We start from the raw sequence: 27,948 nt of genomic DNA, 5'->3' as shown, positions 1-27,948 counted from the left end.
GGGGAGGGGGCCAGGCGCCGTGTGTGCGGGCGGGTCCTCGGGGTTGGTGGCCTCGTTCCAAACACAGCGGGGCTTCCGCCCTCAAAGAGCAGCGGTAAAGGAGGAACAGCAAACAGACGACTTTTAATAGAGTGCGACTCGCTGGGCAGGTGGGGGCGGTGGGGCGGGCGGCGGCGCCCGCGGCCCCGGCGCCCTCAGCGCGCCCTCCGGGGAGCGGATGAGGAGCGCGGCGCCCGGGTTGCAACACGCGTTGATTGCGGGGAGGCGCGGGGAGGCGGGTTCACCAGGCGAAGAGCGGGCGGCCGTCCTCCTTGGAGAGCTCGCACAGGCAGTTGAGCAGAAGCAGCGAGTCGCCCAGGAACTTGGGGGTCACGACGTCGATGACCAACTTGCGCAGGGCGGCCGGGCTGCTGTGCGACGGGTTGGCGCGCAGGTCGGGCCGCTGCTTCAGGATGCCGTAGGTGTTGATGAGGAACTCGCTGAACACGGGGTGGGGGGGGGGCACGTGGCGGTCGTAGCCCAGCCTCTGCAGGCGCGCCGTCAGCGTCAGGCAGCGGCGCATCAGCTCTCGCCGCTTCTTCTCGTCCACTGAGCCGTCCAGGGACCTGATGGACGTCTGTGGGCACAGGCGCGGGTGGGCGGGCGGAGCCCGGAACCCGCAGATGGGGGCGTGGAGTGGGGCGGGAGGCGAGGCCCAGGCCCAGGCCCGGGGCGGGGCAGGGGCTAGATTCCCCGAGCGCAGCTGTGTAGGTGGTGACACTGAGGCCCACAGCCAGGCCCCCGCCAGGGGAGCCGTCCCCCAGTCTCCCTACGGCACACAGTGTCAGGGAGAGCAGGGAGCTGCACCCCAGGCTCGCAGAAGGTGTCTTGCCAGCTGGGGCTGAGCGTGAAAGTACTCCCCGGCCTGGAGCCACTCCTGAGACTGTCCCAAGCCAGGAGGCACAGGGCGGGAGCAAAGGGCCTCATGGGACCCGCTCATCGTGTCCCCTGGCACATTTGCCTCAGACACCACTCAGGCTCGCCCAGGGCTGCAGCTGTGTGGGCGCCACTTGTGACGGGGCAGCAAGGGGACCCTGGGGCAGGGGGAGTCCTAGGGCAGCAAGGGGACCCCAGGGCAGGGGGTGTTCTAGGGCAGGAACGGCCCCCAGGCAGGGAGGCGCACCTGCTTGATCTTCTCAGGGATGTTGGACACAGTGAAGCCATAGAGCCGGGTCACCCTGGGAAGACAGAGGCCAGGATGCGCCGGTCCAGCTGGAAGGCGATGTCCCCAGTGATGCGCCCGTCCTTCTCGGTGCTGGCAAAGCTCTGGATCTCTGCAGGGGGGAGGGGGGCGGGAGGGGGGGCAGTGAGACAGGCTGGCCAGGACTCGGAGGGTCAGGGGCCACCCACCTTCCTCCTGCCTGTGCTCCAGGGTCCATTTCAGGGAGAGGACCGCCCCAAACGCAGACACTGTGGGATTGGGGTGAAGCCTTGGGAGCCCAGCAGAGCCTTCCACAAGGCCCTGCTTGTGACCTGAGGGGGACCCTCCTCCCCACTGACACCTGCCCTCCACTGTGAGGCAAACACAAATTTAAAAGGAAACTTTGAATTTTCTGTTGCCAAAGGGGAAAGAGAGCTTTCCTCTCCTCCCCATTCTTGGCACGTTCCCTGCGCACCCTGATCCCAAGTCCTTTCTCCATCCCTCCCCCGCTCCCCCACCAAGATGGGCGTAGACACTTTAAAAGCCTGTTTCACAGCCCAGCATTATTTTTCTTGTCCCCGAGTCTGCTCAGTTCCCAGTCAAGGCTGACCCCTCAGAGGCCCCAGCCCTATGACCAGGCGAACACAGGATGGGCTAGGCGTGTCCCCCACCTGAGGGTGGGGTCTTGTTAACTGAAGGACATGTAAGTAACACGTGTGGGTCCAGTCTGCGTAGCTACGTGAAACGGTGAGGCTCTGTCTTGGCAGCCTGTGTGCATCGCATGCTGGTCTAATGCTTACTCGGTAGCAAGACTTCCCTTCGTTGTGAACAGGATTGCTGCGCTGGCAGGAGATTCTGATTTTAATGGTTTCCCACCGTCACCCCGGCACGTCAACCACCCTCCCCTCCAAACCCTGCTCCCACACCCCCCTCCCCACGGCAGCCTCCAATGTCAGCAAGCCTTCCACCTGACAGCCGTGACATGGTCGGTACCTTCAGAACCACTGCGCTCTGTGACGGTCACACTGCCTGCCCACTGCTATCACCAGGTGCCCCTGACCTTGAGAGACAGTGGAGTGGGAAAGGCCCTGCCTCACGACGCCCGGGGCGCCCTCACTGACCAGGACACGCCCGGCGGGGGGGCACGGGCTCTCGGCACAGGATCCTGTGCCTTCCACGCTCTGCCCTTTCTTCCCCACGGGAGACATTTAATAACGTGCCCGTTTCTAAAGCTTTTCCTAAAGCCCTACAACCTTCAAACTCGCCCGTGATCCAAACCCCTTCCAAGGGTGTTGGATGGTGCAGCCCTGCCAGGTCCGTCCACCGGGCGGGCAGTGCACAACCGGCTGGGAGCCCCGCGTGGAGAGCCGGCCCCCCGGTCCTGTTACCCACAGACACCTGTGCCCACCGAAGGCTCAGGACCCCCGGCACACAGAGAGGTCGGCCTGACTCCCCACCCATGCTGGCAGGGCTCAGTGGCCTGGGGAGTTGCTGAACTGCTCCTGCAGGCTGTCTGTGTGGGCGTGAGCGCTGGGCTCCCGGACCAACCCTGCCTGTGACCTCGGGCAGCTGTTTGGCTTCCCTCGGCCCCATCCTGTGACTGTCCACGCAGCCCCCCATCCCAGAACCCCGCCTGGTCACTCTCCATAGGAACCTGATCGCCAGTCAGCTCGGGCTTATCAAGGCCAGGTACTGGCAGCCTCCTCCTCTGTGGACTCCAGGAGAGGCTGGGGGGACATCCGTCCTTCCGCTCCCTCGGCCGGGCCTGTGCAGGTGCTGAGCGGGGAGGGCGAGGCCGAACTCAGAACAGTCCGGGTCTCAGGGGATGTGGGCCGGGCAGATGGGTGGGCCGACGGAGGGGCCGAGGGGGTGTGGATGCCCGGGGCAGAGGGCCTCCCCTGAGCCACAGGACCCAGAGCCCTGTGAGGGCCCTGGGGTCACAAGGTCACAGGGTTGGGGGCGACAGAGAGCCAGGTGTCCGAGGGCCCAGGAGAAATGCTGGGCTGACCCTGTGGAGACAGGGAGCCACAGAGGGTGTCGAGAAAGTAATCTGGCAGCTGCAGCCGGAGCGGCAGGACAGGCTCTGGACTCAGGGTTAAACCGGGGGTGATGGGGAAGTTTCTGGTAACAGGGGCTCAGACCCCCTCGGAGGGGCCCTCGAGACCGCGAGCAACCAACCCGGTTGAGGCCGGGCTGCGTCCGTTCCCTCCTCCAGGAGCACCTCTGGTCCGTCCGTGGTTTGACTCATCCTCACGATGAGCCTTCGAGGGGCCTCAGACTCCACTTACACACAAAGGAACTGAGGTGTTGAGGGGCTCGCTGCTTCCCAATGACCTTTTTTTTTCTTTTTTTTTTGCGGTACGCGGGCCTCTCACTGCTGCGGCCTCTCCCGTTGCGGAGCACAGGCTCCAGACGCGCAGGCTCAGCGGCCATGGCTCATGGGCCCAGCCGCTCCGCAGCATGTGGGATCTTCCCAGACCAGGGCACGAACCCGTGTCCCCTGCATCGGCAGACAGACTCTCAACCACTGCGCCACCAGGGAAGCCCCCCAATGACTTTTAACTCTTTTTATTGAGATGTAATTCACATTATAATATTCACTCTTTTCAAATATGCAATCCAGTGGCTTTTAGTGTATTCACCAAGTCGTATAACCATCACCACAGTCTACAAAACCCTGTACCCAATTAGCAGTCACTCACAGTTCACCCTGCAACCACACATCTACTTTCTGACCCTATGGATTTATCTACTCTGGACATTTCATATCAGTGGAATCACATAAAATGTGGTCTTTTGTGACTGGCTTCATTCACCCAGCATGTTTTCATGGCACATCCATGTTATAACATGTGTCAGAACTTCAGTCCTATTTATGGCTGAATAACATTCCATTGTATGGGTACAGCACATTCTGCTTATCCATTCCTCCATTGATAGGCATCTGAGCTGTTTCCACTTGTTGGCTAATATGAATAATGCTGCTATGAACGCTCATATAAACATTTTTGTGTGGACAAATGTTTTCAAGTCTTTCGGCGATATACCTAGGAATGGAATTGCTGGGACACGAGGTAACTCTATGTCTAACTTTTTGAGGAACTGCCAAACTGTTTTCCACAGTGGCAATGTGTGTCGGTTCCAATTCCTCCACACCCTCTCCAACACTGGTTATTGTCCATCTTTTTTATTATTACCATCCTGGTGGATGTGAAGTGGTGTCTCACTGCAGTTTTCATTTGCATTTCACTGATGGCTGAGGATATTAAACATCTTTTCACGTGCTTATTGGCCATTTGTCTGCCTTCTTTGGGGAAATGTCTATTTAAATTCTTTGCCCATTTTTAATTGGATTGTTTGTCTTTTACTGATGAGTTGTAAGTGTTCTTATATATTCTGGATACTGTTCCCTTATCAGATACATGATTTACACATATTTTCTCCCATTCCGTGAGTTGACTTTTCACTTTCGTGAAATGTTCCTTTGAAACACCAAAGTGTTTACCTTTGATAAAGTCTGATATATCTGTTTTTTCTTTTGTTGCTCATGCCTTTGGTGTCACAGCTATGACTCTATTGCCAAATCCAAGGTCATAAGAGTTATGTCTATGTTTTCTTTTAAGAGTTTTATGGTTTTAGGTCTTTTAAGTCTTTGATCTATTTTTAGTTAATTTTCATACGTTGTGTGAAGTCCAACTTCATTATTTTGCACATGGATATCCACTTTCCCAGCACCGTTTGTTGAAAAGACTCTTCTCTCCCCACTGAATTGTTTTGGAACCCCTTGTCAAAGATCAAACCTGTAAATGCATGGGTTTATCTCTGGACTTATTCTATTTCATTGACTTGTATGCCTGTTCTTATACCAGTACCATGCTGTTGATTACTGTAACTTTATAGTAAATTTTGAAATTGGGAAGTGTGAGTCCTCCGATTTTATTCTCCTTTTTCAAGATTGCTTTGCCTATTCTGAGTCCCATGCATTTCCATACAAATTTTAGGATCAGCATGTCAATTTCTGCAAAGGAGCCAGGTGGGATTTTGATAAGGATTGCATTGTGATTTGTAGATCAATTTGGGGAGTTTTGCCATCTTGATAATATTAAGTCTTTTAAGCCATGACTGCAAGATTTTTTCCATTCATTTAGATCTTAATTTCTTTCAACCATGTTTTGTAGTTTTCAGTGTTCTCCTTCCTTAATCACTTAGCAGTGCTGCAGAAGGTACCCAGGAATTAAAGCTGAGAACCAGATACACTGCACAGAAACATGTTAGGGAAAATGGGGCCCATGGAGGAGCAGGGTGCAAACTCCCCCTTCTGTATTAATACATTTATCTTATCAGGAATCAGTCCTTCTCCCTGCTTCCCTCTCTCCCTAAAGTATAAATTAGGCGGAAGAAACGAGCTACACCTGAGAGGATCTAGAAATCATGTCTAGCCAACTTGGGCCTTCCAAGATCCAGCCAAAAACCTATTCCTCAAAGAAAAAAAGTCAGTAAGATTGATAAACCTCTATCCAGACTTATTACAGAGAAAAAGAAGACAAAAATTACCACTATCAGAAATGAGAGATGGCATCACCACAGATTTTACAGACATTAAAAGGATAATAATGTAATATTAACAAAAACTTTATGCCAATAAGTTTAACAACTTGGATGAAATGAACCAATTCCTTAAAAGATACAAAAGCTCACTTTTGTATCTTTTTTTATGAGTGAACTACCAAATCTCACTCAAGAAGAAATAAAAAAAAATTTGAACAGCCTTATATCAACTAAGGAAATTGAATTTGTTGGGGTGGGGAGAGAATGTTCCTACAAAGAAAATTCAATGCTCAGATGGTTTCAGTGGTGAATTTTACCAGACACCTAAGGAATACATAATGTCAATTCTACACAAACTCATCTAGATAATTAAAGAGAATGGAACACTTTCTTCCTCATTCACTGAGGCTGACATTAACCCAATATCAAAGTCAAAAAATGACATTATAAGAAAACTATAGACCAATATACCTTACGGACTGCAAAAATTCTTAACAAAAATTTAGTAAATTGAATCAAACAATACAAAAAAGTATAATACATCATGACCAAGTGAGGTTTATCTCAGTAATACAAGGTTGGTTTATAATTCAAAAATCAATCAATGTTATTTACCATATTAACAAACTACAAATGAAAACCAAATGCTCATCTCAATAGGTGCAGAAAAAGCATTCAACAAATTCCAAAATACATCCAGGATAACTCTAAGCAAACATGGAATTAAAGGGAACTTCCTCAACCTGATGGAGGGCATCTACAAAACTTAGCTAGCATCATACTTAATGGTGACAGACTGAATGCTTTCCCGCTAAATGCAAAAAAGACAAGAATGCCCACTGTCACCATTTCTATTCAACACTGTTCCAGTCAATGCAATAAGACAAGAAAAAGAAATTAAAGGCATACAGATTAGAAATGAAAAAATAACTTTGTCTTTATTCACAAATGACATGATATCTATCCTAAGGAATCTAAAAAAAAAAACTACTAGAACAAATATGTGAGTTCAGTTAAGTTGCAAGATACAAGATTCTATTTGTCAGGGTTCTTTAGAGAAACAGAAACAGAACAATGTGTGGTGTGTGTGTGTGTGATTATGAAAACTGACAAGTCCCAAGATCTGTGAGGGTGAGTCAGCAAGCTGGAGGCTCAGAAGAGCTGATGATGTAGTCTCAGTCTGAGCTCAAGGTCTGAGAAACAAGAGAATCAATGGTGTGGCTCCAGTTCAAAGGACTGGAGGCGTGAGAGCTGAGATTTCAGTTGCAATCCAAAGGCAGTCAGGCAGGAGGAATTCCCTCTTACTTAGGAGAGAGTCAGCTTTTTTGTCCTATTCAGGCCTTCAACTGATTGGATGAGGCCCACCCACATTAAGGAAGTCAATCTACTTTACTCAGTCTATTGATTTAAATATTAAACTCATCCAAAAACATCCTCACAGAAATACCCAGAATAATGTTTGACCAAATATCTGGGCACCTAATGGCCCAGTCAAGTTGACAAATAAAATTAACCATCATGGGGTCAATATACAAAACCAATTGTGTTACTATATACTAGAAACAATCAGAAATTCATACTGATAAAAAAATACTATTTATTTTTCAGCATCAAAAACATGAAATACTAAGGGATAAATTCAACAAAAATGTGCAAGATCTGTACACAGAAAACTATAAAATATTGCTGAGTGATTTTTTTAACTATTTATTTATCTACTTATTGGAGGCGTTGGGTTTTCGTTGTGCTGCATGGGCTTCTCATTGCAGTGGCTTCTCTTGTTGCGGAGTGCAGGCTGTAGGTGTGCGGGCTTCGGTAGTTGTGGCACACGGGCTCAGTAGTTGTGGCTCACGGGCTCTAGAGTACAGGCTCAGTCGTTGTGGTGCATGGGCTTAGTTGCTTTGCGGTATGTGGGATCTTCCCAGATCAGGGCTCGAACCCGAGTCCCCCGCATTGGCAGGCGAATTCTTAACCACTGCTCCACCAGGGAAGTCCTGAGGGCGTGTTGCCTCCCCGTCGGGGAATCGAACCCTGGTCTCCCGCATGACAGGCGGGGATACTCACCACTATACTAATGAGGATGGCAGCTTGAATGATATTTTTAAAGAACTAAATAAATGGAGAGATATAAAGGCATACCTTGGATATATTGCTGATTCAGTTCCAGACCACCACAATAAAGCAAAATATCACACTAAAGTAAGTCACATGAATTTTTTTGGTTTTTCAGTGCACATAAAATTAGGTTTACACTATACTGTAGTCTATAGCGTGCAATAACATTATGTCCAAAAAAACCAATGTACATACCTTAATTTTAAAATATTTTATTGCTAAAAAATGCTAACCATCATTTGAGCCTTCAGTGAATCACAACATTTTTGCTGGGGAGGGCCCCTGCCTCAGTGCTGATGGCTGCTGATTGATCAGGGTGGTGGTTGCTGAAGGCTGGGGTTGGTGTGGCAATTTCTTCAAAAAGGTAACAATGAAGTTTGCCACATTGACTGCACCTCATTTCAAGAATAATTCCTCCATAGCATGCAACGCTGTTTCATAGCATTTCACCCACGATAGAACTTCTTTCAAAATTAAAGTTAATCCTCTCAAACCCTGCTGCTACTTTATTGACTAAGTTTATGTAATGTTCTAAATCCTTTGCTGTCATTTCAACAATCTTTACAGCATCTTCACCAGGAGTAGATTCCATTTCAAGAAACCACTTTCTTAGCTCATCCATAAAAAGCAGCTCCTCATCTATGAAGGCTTTATCCTGAGATTGCAGCAAGTCAGTCACATCTCAGGCTCCACTTCTGATTCTAGCTCTCCTGCAGTTTCCACCACATCTGCAGTTATTTCCCCCACTAAGGTCTTTTCTTTTTTTAATAATCGAATATTAGGGTTTTGTTTTGTTTTGTTTTGTTTTTGGCTGAGTTGGGTCTTCGTCGCTGCGCACAGGCTTCCTCTAGTTGCGGTGAGAAGGGGCTACTCTTTGTTGCGGTGTGAGGGCTTCTCATCAAGGTGGCTTCTTTTATTGCGGAGCACGGGCTCTAGGCGTGCGGGCTTCAGTAGTTGTGGTGTGCGGGCTCAGTAGTTGCGGTGCACGGGCTTAGTTGCTCCACAGGATGTGGGATCTTCCAGGACCAGGGCTCGAAACTATATCTCCTGCATTGGCAGGCGGATTCTTAACCACTGTGCCACCAGGGAAGCCCCACACTGAGGTCTTGAACCTCTCAAAGTCATCCATGAGGGTTGGTACCAACTTCTTCCAAACTCCTCTTAATGTTGATATGTTGACCTCTTCCTGTGAATTATGAATGTTCTTAATGGTATCTAGAATGATGAATCTTTTCCAGAAGGTTTCAACTGACTTTGCCCCGATCCATCAGAGGAATCACTGTCTGTGGTGGCTGTAACCTTACGAAATGTATTTCTTCAATATGACCTGAAAGTCAAAATGACTCCTTGATCCATGGGCTGCAGGATGGATGTTGTGTTAGCAGACATGAAAACAACCTTTATCTCATTGTCCATCTCCATCAGAGCTCCAGGGTGACCAGGTGCATTGTCGATGGGCAGTAATATTTTGAAAGGAATCTTTTCTCTGAGCAGTAGGTCTCAGTAGGGGGCTTAAAATATTCAGTAAACCATTTTGCAAACAGATGTGCTGTTATCCAGGCTTTGTTGTCCATTTATAGAGCACAGCCAGAGTGCTCTTAGGATTTTCAGATGATAAATGCATAATTCTTAAGGGTCTTAGGATTTTCAGATGATAAATGAGCACTGGCTTCAACTTCAAGTCACCAGCTGCATTAGTCCCTAACAAGAGAGTCAGCCTGTCCTTTGAAGCTTTGAAGCCAGGCAGTGACTTCTCCTCTCTAACTGTAAAGTCCTAGATAGAATCTTCTTCCAACAGAAGACTGTTTCGTCTACATTGAAAATCGGTTGTTTAGTGTAGCCACCTTCATGAATTATCTTACCTGGATCTTCTGGACAACTGGCTGCAGCTTCTACATCAGCACTTGCTGTTTCACCTGGCACTTTTATGTCATGGAGATGGCTTCTTTCCTTAAACCTCATGAACCACCCTCTGCTAACTTCAAACTTCTCTTCTGCAGCTTCCTCACCTCTCTCAGCCTTCATAGAATTGGAGAGAGTTAGGGCCTTGCTCCGGATTAGGCTTTGACTGAAGGGAATGTTGTGGCTGGTTTGATCCTCTATCCAGACCACTGAAACTTTCTCCATATCAGCAATAAGGCTGTTTCACTTTCTTATCACTCGTGTGATCACTGTAGCACTTTAATTTCCTCCAGAACTTTCCTTTGCCTTCACAGCTTGGCTAACTGTTTGGCACAAGAGACCCAGCTTTAGCCCATCTCGGCTTTTGACCTGCCTTCCTCACTCAGCTTCATCATTTCTAGCTTGTGGTTTAAAGTGAGAGACATGTGACTCTTCCTTTTACTTGAACACTTAGAGCCATTGTAGGGCTATTAATTGGCCAATTTCAATATTGTTTTGTCTCAGGGAATAGGGAGGCCTGAGGAGAGGAAGAGAGACAGGGGAGGGCTGGTAGGTGGAGCAACCAGAATGCCCACAACGTATATGCGTTAAGTTTGCCGTCTTGTATGCGTGCAGTCCTTGGTGCCCCAAACAGCTAGAATAGCAACATCAAAGACCACTGATCAAAGGTCACCACAACAAAGATAATAATAATGGAAAAGTATGAAATATTGCAAGAATTACCAAAACGTGACACACAGACATTAAGTCAGCAAATGCTGTTGGAAAAATGGTGCCAATAGACTTGCTCCACATAGGGCTGCCACAAACCTTCAATTTGTAAAAAAATGCCGTATCTGTGAAGCATACATAAAGCAAAGTGCAATAAAACAAGATATGCCAGTAGAGTGTCCACACATCTGAAGATTCAACATTGTTACAATGCCATTTCTCTGAAAAGTGACCTGGAGGTCCAGGGCAATTCCAATCAAAATGCCAGCAAGGTTTTTTTGTAGAAATGGGCAAGTTGATTCTAAAATTCATACAGAAGAACCTAGAATAGCCAGAACAACTTTGACAAGAAGAACAAAGTTGAAGAACTTATACTATCTGATTTAGTCTTATTATAAAGCTACCGTAATTTAGACAGTGTGTATTGGAATCAACATTGACGCAGATAAATGCAGCAGCACAGAGCCCGGACCACGCTCCCCAGCAGCGCCTCCCACCCCGCACCCACCCCTCGCCCGCTGTACCGTTAAGGTAGAAGTTCCTTCTGGTCCTGTCCCCGGAGGGCAGGCTGCTCTCCAAGAAGCACACCTTCTTGGGCCGGCCCACCTCCCTGGGCTCCAGCAGACTCTTGTCCGCCAGCAGGTCCTGCAAGGGACTCAGGAGCGGGGACAGCTTCCAGTCAGAGCCGCAGGGCGCAGACAGCTCCGGGGAGCTGAGGAAAGCCTTGAATGACACCTGGGAAGAGGTCGCACAGCCCGGGGAGGCATCGCCCTCGCTGGAGAGGGGGGCATGTGAGCACAGCAGGTCCTCCAGGGAAGACGCCTGCAGCTGGGAGGGCGCATCAAGGCCGCTGTTGAACCTTCCAAAATCTGGAACTGAGGCAGGGAGGAGAGGAAGGAGACGCCAGGCTGAGGCTCCCGAAACATCCCGAGAAGTGTAGAGACCACTTTAAGAACACGCACACACCCTGCCCCAGCTCTGACACCTGCTCCCATTTCCGCTTTGGAGGAGGTGACGGACACGTGGGCGAAACAGCTATGGGCGCCGGCGCCCAAGGACACCAGCAGCCTCAGGTTCACGGGCACAGCGAGCATGGGTGCCTCTGACGCTTCCTCCCACCTGTGCATCCACATACTATGACAGTGACTTTTATGTGCTTCTTAAATTTTACATAAATGGTATCATCTGACACGTTTTATTCTGAAACTTACCTTTTTTTGAGATTTATCCACATCGACTGAGTCATTTGGTAGCTCACTGGTTCATTTAACCATTTCCTGGCACACGTGCACACACACTTGCACACAGACAGATCACAGATTTTTTTAACCATCATCCCACTGATGCATGTGGGGCTGTTTCCAAGTTTCCTTGTAAAAGCAAAGCCGTGATGAGCGTCCCTCGATGTGCATCCCCTGCCAAACACACAGCCCACAAACTGTCAACGGGACACGCCTCAGGAACTTAACAAGGCTGAGGCATCAAGGGTCCCCAGAGCTGGATTCTTCCTCTGGCTCAGCCCCAGAGGAGCCTGGAGCCCTGTGCTCAGGACACAAATATTCCGAGGGGAGGTGGGCTGTTCCAGCAGTGGGCAGGGGCTGGAAAAACTCACCTCATGGACTTGGGGAGGAGCCACATCTATGACCCAGTTTTAAAGGGATTGTTGTGTGGCCAGGTGGGTTTGCACTTTTCATTTAGTTTCTATTTAGTGAATTGAAATTCCCTTCTGTTATTCCCAAGCCTTAATAAAGTTATATTAAACGTTAAATTAAACATTTTATTTAATCCTCAGTGAAGTCCAAATTTTCAGGTCACATTACAATAAAACTGTAAATGAAAAATGAGAGTCAATAGAAAATGCTATCTCCTCAGAATTAAAAGTACTCTCTTAAGTAATGATCAGATCAAGGAGGAAATAAAAATAGGAAGAAAATGATTATTGAAAAATACCGAAAATCAGAACACTATATATATTATGACATTTAAAACTGTACATTTAAAACTGTATTAAGGCGGACTCTGGGAGGGCTCACGCCAAGGAGTACTTCCCAGAACTTCTGCTGCCAGTGTCCTTGTCCTTACAGTGAGCCACAGCCACCCGCGCCTCTGCAGGAGACCCTCCAACACTAGCAGGTTTTCAGAGAGGATTTAACATGTAATGGGAAGAACTCTGCTCTCAGTTTGAAGACTGGGTTTTCGATCAGCTGCGGTCCCTTGGTATCATTAGATTGACTGTTCTTTTTTTTTTTTTTTTTTCTTTTTGCGGTATGCGGGCCTCTCACTGTTGTGGCCTCTCCCGCTGCGGAGCACAGGCTCCGGACACGCAGGCCCAGCGGCCATGGCTCACGGGCCCAGCCGCTCCGCGGCATATGGGATCCTCCCAGACCGGGGCACGAACCCGTATCCCCTGCATCGGCAGGCGGACTCTCAACCACTGCGCCACCAGGGAGGCCCTGTTCTTTTTTTTTTGTGGTATGTGGGCCTCTCACTGTTGTGGCCTTTCCCGTCGCGGAGCACAGGCTCCGGATGCGCAGGCTCAGCAGCCATGGCTCACGGGCCCAGCCGCTCCGTGGCATGTGGGATCTTCCCGGACCAGGGCACGCACCCGTGTCCCCTGCATCGGCAGGCGGACTCTCAACCACTGCGCCACCAGGGAAGCCCCTAGATTGACTATTGATTCATTTTTGTCTACATCAGTCAAGATCTATCATCTGAGTTTCTGATGCTGCTGACTCTACATCTCAACCTGGATGTTTTAAGAGCAATACAAACTGAGAAAGTCTGAAAATGAACTGGTGGATAAAAGTACTCATCTAAATTCTCTTCAGGAGAGAGCAGACAGCAGAAGCAAGAAGAACTACAATCCTGCAGCCTGTGGAACAAAAACCACATTCACAGAAAGATAGACAAGATGAAAAGGCAGAGGGCTATGTACCAGATGAAGGAACAAGATAAAACCCCAGAAAAACAATTAAATGAAGTGGAGACAGGAAACCTTCCAGAAAAAGAATTCACAATAATGATAGTGAAGATGATCCAGGACCTCGGAAAAAGAATGCAGGCAAAGGTCGAGAAGATGCAAGAAATGTTTAACAAAGACCTAGAAGAATTAAAAAACAAACACCTAGAAGAAATAAAGAACAAACAAACAGAGATGGGTAATACAATAACTGAAATGAAAAATACACTAGAAAGATCAAAAGCAGCAAAACCGAGGCAGAACACATAAGTGAACTGGAAGACAGAATGGTGGAATTCACTGCCGTGGAACAGAATAAAGAAAACAGAATAAAAAGAAATGAAGACAGCCTAAGAGATCTCTGGGATAACATTAAAATGCACCAACATTCACATTATAGGGGTCCCAGAAGGTACAGAGAGAGAGAAAGGACCTGAGAAAATATTTGAAGAGATTATAATTGAAAACTTCCCTAACATGGGAAAGGAAATAGTCACCCAAGTCCAAGAAGCACAGAGTCCCAGGCAGGATAAACCCAAGAAGAAACATGCCAAGACACATAGTAATCAAACTGACAAAAATTAAAGACAAAGAAAAATTATTGAAAGCAACAAGGGAAAAATGACAAATAACATACAAGGGAACTCCCATAAGGTTAACAGCTGATTTCTCAGCAGAAACTCTACAAGCCAGAAGGGAGTGGCATGATTTATTTAAAGTGATGAAAGGGAAGAACCTATAACCAAGATTACTCTACCTGGCAAGGATCTCATTCAGATTCGATGGAGAAATCAAAAGCTTTACAGACAAGCAAAAGCTAAGAGAATTCATCACCACCTAACCAGCTCTACAACAAATGCTAAAGGAACTTCTCTAAATGGAAAACACAAGAGAAGAAAAGGACCTACAAAAACAAACCCAAAACAATTAAGAAAATGGTCACAGGAACATACATATCAATAATTACCTTAAACGTGAATGGATTAAATGCTCCAACCAAAAGACAAATGCTTGCTGAATGGATACAAAAACAAGACCCAGCTATATGCTGTCTGTAAGAGACACACTTCAGACCTACGGACACATACAGACTGAAAGTGAGGGGATGGAAAAAGATATTCCATGCAAATGGAAATCAAAAGAAAGCTGGAGTAGCAATACTCATATCAGATAAAATAGACTTTAAAATAAAGACTATTACAAGAGACAAGGAAGGACACTACATAATGATCAAGGGATCAATCCAAGAAGAAGATATAACAATTATAAATATATATGCACCCAACATAGGAGCACCTCAATACATAAGGCAACTGCTAACAGCTATAAAAGAGGAAATCAACAGTGACCCAATAATAGTGGGGACTCTAAAACCTCACTTACACCAATGGACAGATCATCCAGACAGAAAATTAATAAGGAAACACAAGCTTTAAATGACACAATAAACCAGATAGGTTTAATTGATATTTATAGGACATTCCATCCAAAAACAGCAGATTACACTTTCTTCTCAAGTGCGCACAGAACATTCTCCAGGATAGACCATATCTTGGGTCACAATTCAAGCCTTGGTAAATTTAAGAAAATTGAAATCATATCAAGCAAAATTTCTGACCACAACGTTATGAGATTAGAAATCAATTACAGGGGGAAAAATGTAAAAAAAAACACAAACACATGGAGGCTATACAATACATTACTAAATAACCAAGAGATCACTGAAGAAATCAAAGAGAAAATCAAAAAATACCTAGAGAAAAATTACGATGAAAACATAATAATCCAAAACCTACGGGATGCAGCAAAAGCAGTTCTAAGAGGGAATTTTATAGCAATACAAGCCTACCTCAAGAAACAAGAAAAATCTCAAATAAACAATGTAACCTTACACCTAAAGGAACTAGAGAAAGAAGAACAAACAAAACCCAAATTTAGTAGAAGGAAAGAAATCATAAAGATCAGAGCAAAGATCAATAAAACTAAAAGCTGGTTCTTTGAGAAGATAAATAAAATTGATAAAACCTTAGCCAGCCTCATCAAGAAAAAGAGGGAGAGGACTCAAATCAATAAAATTAGAAACGAAAAAGGAGAAGTTACGACAGACTCCTCAGAAATACAAAGCAACCTAAGAGACTACTTCAAGCAACTCTATGCCAATAAACTGGACAACCTGAAAGAAATGGACAAATTCTTAGACAAGTATAACCTTCTAAGACTGAACCAGGAAGAAACAGAAAATATGAACAGACCAATCACAAGTAATGAAATTGAAACTGTGATTTAAAATCTTCCAACAAACAAAAGTCCAGAACCAGATGGCTTCACAAGTGAATTCTATCAAACATTTAGAGAAGAGCTAACACCCATCCTTCTCAAACTCTTCCAAAAAATTGCAGAGGAAGGAACACTCCCAAACTCATTCTATGAGGCCACCATCACCCTGATACCAAAACCAGACAAAGATATTATAAAAAAAGAAAATTACAGACCAATATCACTGATGAATATAGATGCAAAAATCCTCAACAAAATACTAGCAAACAGAATCCAACAGTGCAGTAAAAGGATCATATACCATGATCAAGTGGGATTTATCCCAGGGATGCAAGGATTCTTCAACATACGCAAATCAATCAATGCGATACACCATATTAACAAATTGGAGAATAAAAACCATATGATCATCTCAATAGATGCAGAAAAAGCTTTTGACAAAATTCAACACCCATTTATGATAAAAACTCTACAGAAAATGGGCATAGAGGGAACCTACCTCAACATAATAAAGGTCATATACAACAAACCCACAGCAAACATCATTCTCAATGGTGAGAAACTGAAAGCACTTCCTCTAAGATCAGGAACAAGAGAAGGATGTCCACTCTCACCACTATTATTCAATGTAGTTTTGGAAGTCCTAGCCACGGCCATCAGAGAAGAAAAAGAAAGAAAAAGGAATACATATTGGGAAAGAAGAAGTAAAACTGTCACTGTTTGCAGATGACATAATACTATACATAGAGAATCCTAAAGATGTCACCAGAAAACTACTAGAGCTAATCAGTGAATTTGGTACAGTTGCAGGATACAAAATTAATGTGCAGAAATCTCTTGCATTCCTATAGACTAATGATGAAAAATCTGAAAGAGAAATGAAGGAAACACTCCACTTACCATTGCAACAAAAAGAATAAAATACCTAGGGATAAACCTACCTAGGGAGACAAAAGACCTGTATGCAGAAAACTATAAGACACTGATGAAAGAAATTAAAGATGATACCAACAGATGGAGAGATATACCATGTTCTTGGATTGGAGGAATCACTATTGTGAAAATGACTATACTACAGATTCAGTACAATCCCTATCAAATTACCAATGGCATTTTTACAGAACTAGAACAAAAATTCTTAAAATTCGTAGGGAGACACAAAAGACCCCGAATAGCCAAAGCAATCTTGAGGGAAAAAAAAACTGAGTGGGAAGAATCAGACTCCCTGACTTCAGACTATACTACAAAGTTACAATAATCAAGACAATATGGTACTGGCACAAAAACAGAAATATAGATGAATGGAACAGGATAGAAAGCCCAGAGATAAATCCACATACCTATGGTCAACTAATCTATGACGAAGGAGGCAAGGATATACAGTGGAGAAAAGACAGTCTCTTCAATAAGTGGTGCTGGGAAAACTGGACAGCTACATGTAAAACAATGAAATTAGAACACTCCCTAACACCATACACAAAAATAAACCCAAAATGGATTAGAGACCTAAATGTAAGACCGGACACTATAAAACTGTTAGAGAAAAACATAGGAAGAACACTCTTTGACATAAATCACAGCAAGATCTTTTTTGATCCACCTCCTAGAGTAATGGGAATGAAACCAAAAATAAACAAATGGGAACTCATGAAACTTAAGAGCTTTTGCAAAGCAAAGGAAACTACAAACAGGACGAAAAGACAACCCTCAGAATGGGAGAAAATATTTGCAAACGAATCAATGGGCAAAGGATTAATCTCCAAAATATATAAACAGCTCATGCAGCTCAATACTAAAAAAACAAAGAACCCAATCAAAAAATGGGCAGAAGACCTAAATAGACATTTCTCCAAAGAAGACATACAGATGACCAAGAGGCACATGAAAAGCTGCGCAACATCACTAATTATTAGAGAAATGCAAACCAAAACTACAATGAGGTATCACCTCACACCAGTTAGAATGGGCATCATCAGAAAATCTACAAACCACAAATGCTGGAGAGGGTGTGGAGAAAAGGGAACCCTCCTGCACTGTTGGTGGGAATGTAAACTGATACAGCCACTATGGAGAACAGTATGGAGGTGCCTTAAAAAACTAAAAATAGAACTACCATACGACCCAGCAATCCCACTACTGGTCATATACCCAGAGAAAACCATAATTCAAAAAGAGTTATGTACCACAAGGTTCATTGCAGCTCTATTTACAATAGACAGGACATGGAAGCAACCTAAGTGTCCTTCGACAGATGAATGGATAAAGAAGATGTGGCACATATATACAATGGAATATTACTCAGCCATAAAAAGGAACTAAATTGGGTCATTTGTAGAGACGTGGATGGATCTAGAGACTCTCATACGGAGTGATGTAAGTCAGAAAGAGAAAAACAAATATCATATATTAATGCCTATATGTGGAGCCTAGAAAAAATGGTACGGATGAACCAGTTTGCAGGGCAGAAATAGAGACACAGATGTAGAGAACAAACGTATGCACAGCAAGGGGAGAAAGTGGTGGGCAGGGGTGGTGGTGTGATGAATTGGGAGATTGGGATTGACATATATACACTAATATGTATAAAATGGATAACTAATAAGAACCTGCTGCATTAAAAAATAAATAAAATTAAATTTAAAAATTAAAAAAAAACCTGCATTTAGAGGGACCTCCCTGGTGGCACAGTGGTTAAGAATCCGCCTGCCAATGCAGGGGACACGGGTTCAAGCCCTGGTCCGTGAAGATTCCACATGCTGCAGAACAAGGAAGCCCATGCACCACAACTACTGAGCCTGTGCTCTAGAGCCTGCGAGCCACAACTACTGAGCCCATGTGCCACAACTACTGAAGCCCACGCGCCTAGATTCCATGCTCTGCAACAAGAGAAGCCATGCAATGAGCAGCCCATGCACCGCAACAAAGAGTAGCCCCTGCTCACCACAACTAGAGAAAGCCTGCAGGCAGCAACAAAGACCCAACGCAGCCAAAAAATAAATTTAAAAAAATACTTTATAAAACAAAAAACTGTATTTAGAGTGAAATTAGTAACTTAAATCCTTTAATTACTTCTAAAACGTCACCAAAAAATTAAACATTCATATGGGAATGAACTCTTGAGGAAAGAAAAAGTTAGAAAATAATAAAAATGGCAGCAGAAATAAACTTGAAACAGCTCTATGGAAAGTCCAATAAGATAGTGAAACTGTGGAAAGCTACTTTAGAGAAACAGAAAACATAAAGGAATAAAATTGGAAATGAGAAAAGTGATATAAGAATGACTAGGAAGATAATGTTTAAATTATAAAAGTATTGATATTATATACAACTGAGTATTAATTGAAATTTTTAATAAAAGGAGAGATCATCTGGGAAATTATTTTAAATGACTCAGAAGTAGAAAACCTAAATGGACCAATAAGCAAAAAAGAAAAACCTAGGGGCTTCCCTGGTGGCGCAGTGGTTGAGAGTCTGCCTGCCAATGCAGGGGACACGGGTTCGTGCCCCGGTCCGGGAGGATCTCACATGTCGTGGAACGGCTGGGCCTGTGAGCCATGGTCGCTGAGCCTGCGCGTCCAGAGCCTGTGCTCTGCAATGGCAGAGGCCACAACAGTGAGAGGCCCGCGTACCGCAAAAAAAAAAAAAAAGAAAAGAAAAGAAAAACCTAGAAGTTACAGAATAATTATGCTGCAAAGGGCTGAAGGCCTGGGTGATTGGTTGGTGAGTGAGTTCTTTCAAGTTCCCAAACAATTCACAATCCCTACATCATATAAATGAGGTTGGAACACTGAAAAAATTAAAAGATGCTTGATTATTAAGGTTATAAATTCTTGCAACTCTGATATCAAATCCCTGCAAAGACAGCCCATGGAAAGAAAACTATAGCCCAGATTCATGTAGGAACAGAGTCCAGAGATCCTAAGCAAAGCCCCAGCCAAACAGATGCCACAACAGACACAGCTCAGGCCCAGGACCCACAGGGTCTCTCAACAAAGCAGCATAACAAGACCCCACAGACGAGCTGTGAGAAGCAGCTGAGGGCACTTCCACCGATGCCGAAACGAGGTCATAAAAATTTAACAAAATGAGCTGTTTCTCAATTCTTTATTTTTGTTCTTTAAAAATAAGGACTAGAAAGACTCTTCCCCAGCACCCAGACTGCACAGCCCCCGATCCCTGGGCAGACAGGGCCATTCACTGCCCACCACCCACCAGGAGGATGGGGGGAGGCTGCCAAGGCCAAAGGTCCTGGGAGTTCTGAGGAACAAAGACAAAGACAGAAACAAGTGTATGAGCTGCCAACCTCGTTTAAAATGATCGTTTGTAAACAGAGCAACTACAGACTTAGAAAACATAGAAGAATGAACTGAAAAACTTAGCAGAATAAAACAGCTTATGAACGGGCTGGATATAGGATAAATATCTACAAATCAACAGCTTACCAAAACATAGCAACACTGATAACCGAAAATACAATGGAAAAAGAAATCCCATCCATGATTGCAACGAGTAACATAAAGTGCCCCAGGAATAAACTAATTAATGTGAAAGATTTATGTGTGAGAAATGGCTAAAGAGACTTGAAGAAACAGAGCGAAAATAGCTTAATAAAACTGCAGTAGATGAAATCATCCTCTGGGTGAATGTAAGCAGAAGAAATGTGAAAAAAAGTACCCCTGCCTTCTGAGCCAGTGATTCTACTTTTAGGAAAACATACCCTAAGGAAATAACCCTAAATATAAAGTATTTTGCTGTGGTATTTACCTCAGGGTAAGAAAAAAAGAACTGTCATTTCAAACATAAGAAGAGTTCATTAAATTGTGGTTCATCTGATTTTGGGAATATTACACAGCCATTTGAAATATATTTATAACAATACAGAAACAGCCACGTCACGGTGTTAAAGGGAAAGAGGCAGAGAGATACCCAGAAACTACTGAAATCACCTGACACTCCACCCAGGACAACAAGGAGTCCAGGCAACAGCAGAGGCGCCATGACTCGAGGGGCTCGGGGACCAGGATGGTCTGAAGGAATAAGGACCAGGAGGGAGGGGCCGGGATGGTCGAGGCCGCCCCCGCCTCTGTCCCTTGGATCATGTGTACCACATGCTCGAAGTGGCCCCAGGAGACCCCAGTGTGGCCTGGCTCAGCTCCCACAGGTGAGGCCGTGTACTGGGAAGGTGCAGGGTGTAGAGGCCGCGGCCTTTTGGAGAGGGTCCCAGTGTCCTCTTCAACGTTTCAACTGCACGCGGCCTTTGACCTAAGGGTTTCCCGACAGCTACCCCTCGGCAGGCCGCAGAGGCACACGTGGGGCCATCCGTGGTCACAGGGAGCTGGAAAGGCGCTCCTGTCATAGGGTCCCGGCTGAAGGGCTGTGGTGAACCCACAGGGAACAGTGTACCCTCCAGGAGAGGGCCGATGGGCAGTGGCAGCAAGATGGAGGGTTGGGGAAATCCAAGTGTAGAACGGCTCAGCGCCATTTATGTAAACCAAAGGGATCCCTAGACACACACACAAATAGCCACCGACAGTGTCAGAGAGACACGAGTAGACGTTGAGAGCAGCTGCCTCTGGGAGTGGGGTCAGGAGCTCAGGCTGAGCCTTGGGGTAGTTATGTTCCCTGAGTGACTCTGGTAAATGAGAAAAATGGGTTTCCAGAGCACATCCTGTTTCGAACACAGACAGTGAGCTGCTGCTGTGTGCAGTTCTCCCGTCTGTACCAAGAGCTGCTCGCGGGAACACCTGCTGGTTCTCCAAGTCCAGCCCCAAGGCCAAGGCTGCACCCTCTGCTGAAGGCTGAGCCCTGGGCATGGAGGTGCCTCTCCGTGGAAGGCCTGGTGGCCACGGGCTGGCCAGGGGCTGGGGCTCCTCCTACGACTGCTGTCCGGCAGGATCTAGGCTTGCCCACAGGCGGGGTGCTGGCCACGGTCCCGGAGACTCTGGCCCGACTTGGACTCTGACGGGGAACAGCGCAGCCTGAGCGAGGGCCTGCACCTCGCCCGCAGCCCACGCATCCGGCCCGGTGAGGCGGGGAGTGAGGGAGGGCCCAGAGAGCCTGTCCCCGGCTGACCACGTGGATGGCTCTGAGCCCTGAGGGTAGGCCCTGGCACAGCTCAATTCTTGGGATGAAGGGTGACAGAGCGGCACAAGGCAGGTGACTCTTGACAGTTGTCACAGTGCAGATGAGGCCTTGCGACAAGTGCCTCATGAACCTCCGCGCACTAGGCGTCCCTCGTAGGCTGCGAAGGCGGCATGGACCCTCTGCAGGTGTCACACGCAGGACACAGCACCGTGAGGCCAGCCCCTCCTCAGCAAGCGCCCGGGGACAAGTGTGTGTCTCGACCAGCGGCAGGAGCTTACGACACGGGCCCCCGGATTTCTCCAGCTGCCCCTCCTTTACCCTCCATCCCCCCAGCGAGGCCACCCTGCTTGTCTGAGCTCCTTCCTCAAGGCCCCCCTGAGGCTGAAGGTGTGGAGATGCCATGAGGGACCCTCACACCCTGGGGACACACTCGCTCACGGGGCCCTGCGCCCACAAGCTGCGTGCAGGGGGCTGATGGGTGTGGCGCCACCTTCCACGTGGGCCTGCTTGCTCAGGGTGGCAGCAGGCGTTCGGTGGACTCCAGGAGGTGACCACATAACAGAGGTCCCCGGGGCAGCCCGGGCATCCTGCTGCGGAGCTGGCAGCAGCTTTGGAGGAGAACATCTCACACCCAGTCGAACGGCTCCTCCCAAGAGGAGGCGGGTCCACGGGCGCGGGCGCCCAGGCGAGGGGTGGGGTGTGGACTCTGCCCGCCCTGCTGGGCAGTGAGTGACCAGCACCTCCAGGGACAAGGAGGTTGCCTGGTCAGGGGCCCACTGTCCACATCCCAACCACGCAGGCCAAGGCCAGGGCTCCAACCACGACCTAAATCATACTCCACGTATGAAAATGTTGAAAGCATAGCCAACTAACTTCCACAGAAAGTGTCAGGCCTCTGGAGCGGCTCCCACAGGGCGAGCTGCTCTGCGGTCCCTCACTCACTTCCTGCCGGTGATGCTGCAGGTCCTCCCCCTGGGCGCCCTTCCCAGCCCGGGCGCGGCTCAGCCACGCGATGGGCCTTGACTGACGGCCAGAGCGGCGGGCGAAGCTGCCCCGGCCGAGGGCCGAGCAAGCCCGGCGGGCCCGGCTCCCAGGAAAGGAGATGCGCACACGGCCCAGCCCTGCCAGCACCCCCGGGCTGACTTTGTGGACCTGGACGTGCTGTCTGTAGCCTCTGGGACAGCAGCTCGGCGGCCACCACGGACAGAGAGCCCCACCAGCCCAAGCGGGTAACCTGCCCGCCCTCCTCCCAGGCGCGGACCCGCCTGAGGACACAGGCCCGGGCTCACCTGCACCGCGAGGGGAGCAGGCCTCGGGGTAGGCAGGCGCCTTGGGGATGAGCGGGTCGCGGCCCCCGCACCCACAGCCCTCCTGGCAGCTCGCACTGAGCAGCCGCTTCAGCATCTGGTTCGCCTTCACGAGGCGCACCTGCTTCCTGAGGTCCGCGTTCTCGCTCACGAGCCTGTTCATCAGCTCGCTGCCCTCAGCCATGGCCATGTCAGTGCTCACATGCGGGCCCGTGGCCCCATGGAGGTGGAAATACAGAGCCCAGGGGCGCTCCAGAAACACCAAGAGAAGAGCCCGGAGTTCCACGCCCCTAGCCTTCCACAGCCTTGTGATGTTGCCCTTAAAGCAGCGGCGACCCGAGGCCACGAGGGAGTGGAGGGGAGGGGGCGGGAGGGTGGGGAGGGGGCGCCTGAGACCTCGCGGGACGGGCACCCCAGCGCAGGGAAAGCGCAGGCCGAGGCCCAGACAGGAATGTTCTGGCATGTCCCAGGAACAGCAAGAACTCTGGGCCACACCCTGGAGGGAGAGGAGGCCCTGGACGCAAGGAAGGTGGGCCGGGGAGCCCCTCGACGGCCCCCACGGCCCACGCAGCCCCACCAGGATCGAGGGGGCTGGCAGTTGCAGGCCACCTGCCGACCACACTCCCTTGGTCCAGAGGGTCCGGGCAGCACGTCAGTGTCCCCACACGGACCACCAGCACTGACTGTCAGGGACACTGACCATTACTGGACCTGAGGACCCCTGGCCAGGGCCCAGGGCTGTCTAGACCAACCACATGCAGAGTCCTGCCATATTCCAGTCCTTGGTCAGGGTGACCTCCGTGACCCCCCTCCACTTCCACTAACTACCCGGGAGGTGCATAAACTCAGCACTGTTTCCTGGCTCCAAAGGCAGCAGGTGGGTCGCCTGCTGCTCTGCCTGAGGACACAGCCCAGAACAGGAGCAGGGTCTTCTCTCCCCTTCAGCGGACGCCTCGATGCCTCGAGGGCAGGGATAGGGGGAGGAACCTCCATGCAGAACGCAGCCCTGCCTTCCCCAAACTCACAGCTTAGCGTAACGTCGCCCACCCAATCTCGGGTGGCATTTGCGGAGAAGGGCTGCATCCCGAGATGGAGCTGACAGGTCGGCGGGAACGTGGACAGCGCCCACTGAGGAAGGCCCCAGGGCAGATGCCCCACCAGCCTCCTGAGAACAGGGCCGGGCGTGAGTAGCTCCCCTCCGCTGGCCCCTCCCCTCACACTTACAATGCCATTTCTTTCCCCCCACGAGAAAACCCTCTCAAGGTGGTACCCTCCAGCCCTGGTTCCCTGGACCTGGGAACATCCTGCCAGTTTCCTGGTCATAATGCACTTCCCTTCTAACACATCACTGGATTCAACTTCTAATATTTTAAGTATTTTCTATATTCATGAGGGAAATTGATCTGTATCTCCTTTTCTTGTAATGTCCTGGTCTGGTTTTGCTATCAAGGTCATATTGACCTTATACGATGAGTTGTAAAGCGTTCCCTCCTCCATTTTCTGGATGTTGTGTTACATTGCTATTTCTCTCTTAAATGGTTGATAAACTCACCAGCAAAGCCAGTGAGCTTAAAGTTTTCTTCCAGGAAAGCTTTTAGTTTCTGATCCAATTTCTTAAATAGATATAAAGTCACTTAAGTTTTCCATTTCTTCTCATGCCCATCTAGATAACAACTGTGTTTTTTTTTTGTTTTTTGTTTTTTTTTGCAGTACGCAGGCCTCTCACTGCTGTGGCCTCTCCCGTTGCAGAGCACAGGCTCCGGACGCGCAGGCTCAGCGGCCATGGCTCACGGGCCCAGCCGCTCCGCGGCATGTGGGATCTTCCCGGACCGGGGCACGAACCCGCGTCCCCTGCATCGGCAGGCGGACTCTCAACCACTGCACCACCAGAGAAGCCCAACAACTGTCTTTTGAGGAATTTGTCCACATCATCTACATTGTGGAGTACTGGCATTACATAGCTCATATTTCCTTATTATCTTCTCTGAGGTGTTATGCCTCTGAGGACTAATGGGTCCAGCCGAGGCAGAAAACCAAATGTGAAAGTGCAGAAACAGTGTTAGCAGGTTTTTGCAGGAGCATGTAAAGCAGAGCATGTGAGAACCGTGTGATCCAGGAAGAAGGGTGGCCAGGCTTGGGGGGGCAGGCTGGACGACTTATTTCTGCAGGATCTATAGTGAGGTACCCTTTTGTATTCCCGACATAGGTTGTTTTCTTTCTTACTTGGTCAGACTAGAGGCTTGTTACTTTTCTCAAAGCATCAACTTTTGGTTTCAATGATCTTCTTTTATGTTTTCTGTAGCATTTGACTTCTACCCTTCTGTCTGGTATATCCTTCCTTCTACTTACTTTGGTTTTAAGATTCTTAAGATGGACAATTAAATCATTGATTTTAAACCTTATCTACAGCATTAATATGTAAGCCTGTAAACATTTCTCTAAGCACTGCTTTAGCTACATCCCACAAATTTTGATGTCATGTTTTTATTTTCATTCAGCTTGAAATATTTTCTAATTCCCCTTGTGCTCTTATTTTTTACTATAGATGATTTAGAAGTGTATTGTTTCATTTCCAAATATTTGGGATTTTCTAAGTCTTTTTGTTACTGATTTCTAATTTAACTCCACAGTGGTCACGTACACTCTGTACAGTTTCAATCCTTTTGAATTTCTTGAGACTCGTCTCATGATCCAGCATATGGCCTATCTTAGTGAATGAGCACTAGGAAAGAATGCTGGGAGGTGTACAGATGCCAATTCCTCAAGTTGGTTGAAGGTTTTGTCTACAGTTGCTGAGACAAGTATTACAGTCTCCCACTTCAATTGTGTATTTGTCTAATTCTTTCTTTAGTCCCACCAGTTTTTGCTTCATGTATTTTGAAGCTCTGTTATTAGGTGCACATACATTTAAGATTGCTATGCCTTCTTGATGAATTGACATTTTTTTTGTTAGTAAATGTCTTTATTTCTGGTACTATTCCTTTTCCTGAAATCTACTGATATTAATATAGCACCTTTTCTTCTAATTTGTGTTTTTATGTTATGTATTTTTCTAAACTTTCACTTTTATCCTGTCTGTATCTTTACACTAAAAATTTCTATGGACAACATTGATGGGTCATGCTTTTTCATCCAATGTTAACAACCTCTAGTTAAAATCGCTGCCTTTTAACCAGAGTGCTTGGCCCTTTACAATTCATAAGATTATTTAAATGGTTGGTGTATTAGTCTTCTAGGGCTGCCATAACAAACCAGCACATACTGGGTGGCTTAAACAACATTTATTTTCTCACAGTTCTGGAAGCTAGAAGTCCAAGACAAGGGTACTGGCAGGGCTGGTCCCTCCTGTGGCCTCTCTCCTCGTGTGCAGACCGCCCACCCTGGGTCCTCATGTGGTCTTTCCTCTGTGTGTGCGTTCCTGGTGTCTCTCTCTCTTACAAGGACACCAGTTCTACTGGATCAGGGACCCACCCTTAGGACCTCATTTAACCTTAATTATCTTCTTAAAGGCCCCATCCCAGATGCAGTATCATATGAATTTGGGGTGGGGGGGGACACAATTCAGTCCATAAGCGTTGGGTTTAAGTCTATTATCTTATTTGTCTTCTATTTGTCCCATCTGTCCTTTGTTCTTCTTTTTCTCGCCTTCTTTTATTTTATGAGGGTTATTTTACCTCTTTTATTAGTTTACCAGCTGTACCTCTTTCTGTTTCAGTGGCTTCCTCTAGGGTTCACAGTAGGTTCTTCTGCTTATCACAGTCACCTTTACGCAGCATAACAACCACGTCATACACCATCCTCCTCCAACACCCTTTGTGGTGTCGTATCTTTTACTTCTTATGTTAAAACCACCATTATTATTTTTGCTTTTAAAAGTTAATTTTAGGGACTTCCCTGGTGGCACAGTGGTTAAGACTCTGCCTGCCAATGCAGGGGACATGCGTTCGAGCCCTGTTCCGGGAAGATCCCACTGCTGTGGAGCAACTAAGCTCGTGTGCCACAACTACTGAGCCCACGTGCCACAACTACCGAAGCCCGTGCGCCTAGAGCACGTGCTCCACAACAAGCCACCACAATGAGAAGCCCGTGCACCACAACAAAGTGTAGCCCCCGCTCACCACAAATAGAGCAAGCCCACGTGGAGCAACGAAGACCCAACGCAGCCAAAAATTAAGTAACTAATTAATTAATTAAAAGAAAAAAGTTAACTTTAAAGAAAAAATCTTTTAGACAAAGGGGGAAAGCTTCTATACTTACCACACACTTCCCACCTGGTGCTCTTCATTCTCTGAAGATCCGTTTCCACCCAGTATCTCTTTCCCACACCTAAACAACTGAACATTTCTCGTAAGGCAAGGCTGCTGGACGATCCCTTCAGCGTTGGTTTGTCTGGAAAAGGTCCACTCTGCCTTCATTTCTGTTTTCTTTGAATATGGAATTTAAGGTTCCAACACTTTGAAGACGTCATTCCAGCATGTCTGTTCCTGATAAGTCGCTTCACACCCTTGTCTTTGCTCACCAGTACATAACGTGCCTGTTTCGTTTGCTTTTAAGATTTATTCATCCTTGGTCTTCATCAGATTATCATGAGCCTTAAAGTGGGTTTTGGTGGGGTTTTTGGTCTGTCTGCTGAGGTTCATGGATCTGTGGGCTTACACGTCTTGTGTTTGGGAAAATTTCAGCCATGGTTTCTTCCAATGTTTTTCTGCCTGCCTTCCACCCTCCCTCCTGCTTTTCTAGGTCTCAGATGACACGTGTTGGACCACTCAGTATCATCCAACAGGCCACTGAAGCTCTGTTTGATGTTTTAACTCTTCTGGCCACCGTCAGGCCGCTTCAACGCTCACCTATTCCTAGAGGGCCCA

The 27,948-nt window shown here is 47.3% G+C and overlaps 1 protein-coding gene across 1 annotated transcript; it reads right to left on the bottom strand.

The window, feature by feature from the left end:
- Window positions 1-280: 280 nt before the first annotated feature.
- On the bottom strand, window positions 281-23,267 carry SPATC1L (spermatogenesis and centriole associated 1 like; the record flags this gene model as incomplete). Its single annotated transcript, XM_081235223.1, is given in 5 exon segments — window positions 281-616; window positions 1,163-1,215; window positions 1,218-1,313; window positions 10,981-11,331; window positions 23,066-23,267. Coding segments are annotated over 5 exon segments (1,038 nt in total).
- Window positions 23,268-27,948: the final 4,681 nt, after the last annotated feature.

The sequence above is a fragment of the Mesoplodon bidens genome (assembly GCF_964165515.1).
Source record: "Mesoplodon bidens genome assembly, chromosome: 5".
In the NCBI taxonomy this organism is placed as follows: Eukaryota; Metazoa; Chordata; class Mammalia; order Artiodactyla; family Ziphiidae; genus Mesoplodon; species Mesoplodon bidens.
This window is presented reverse-complemented; position numbering and strand designations above follow the sequence as displayed.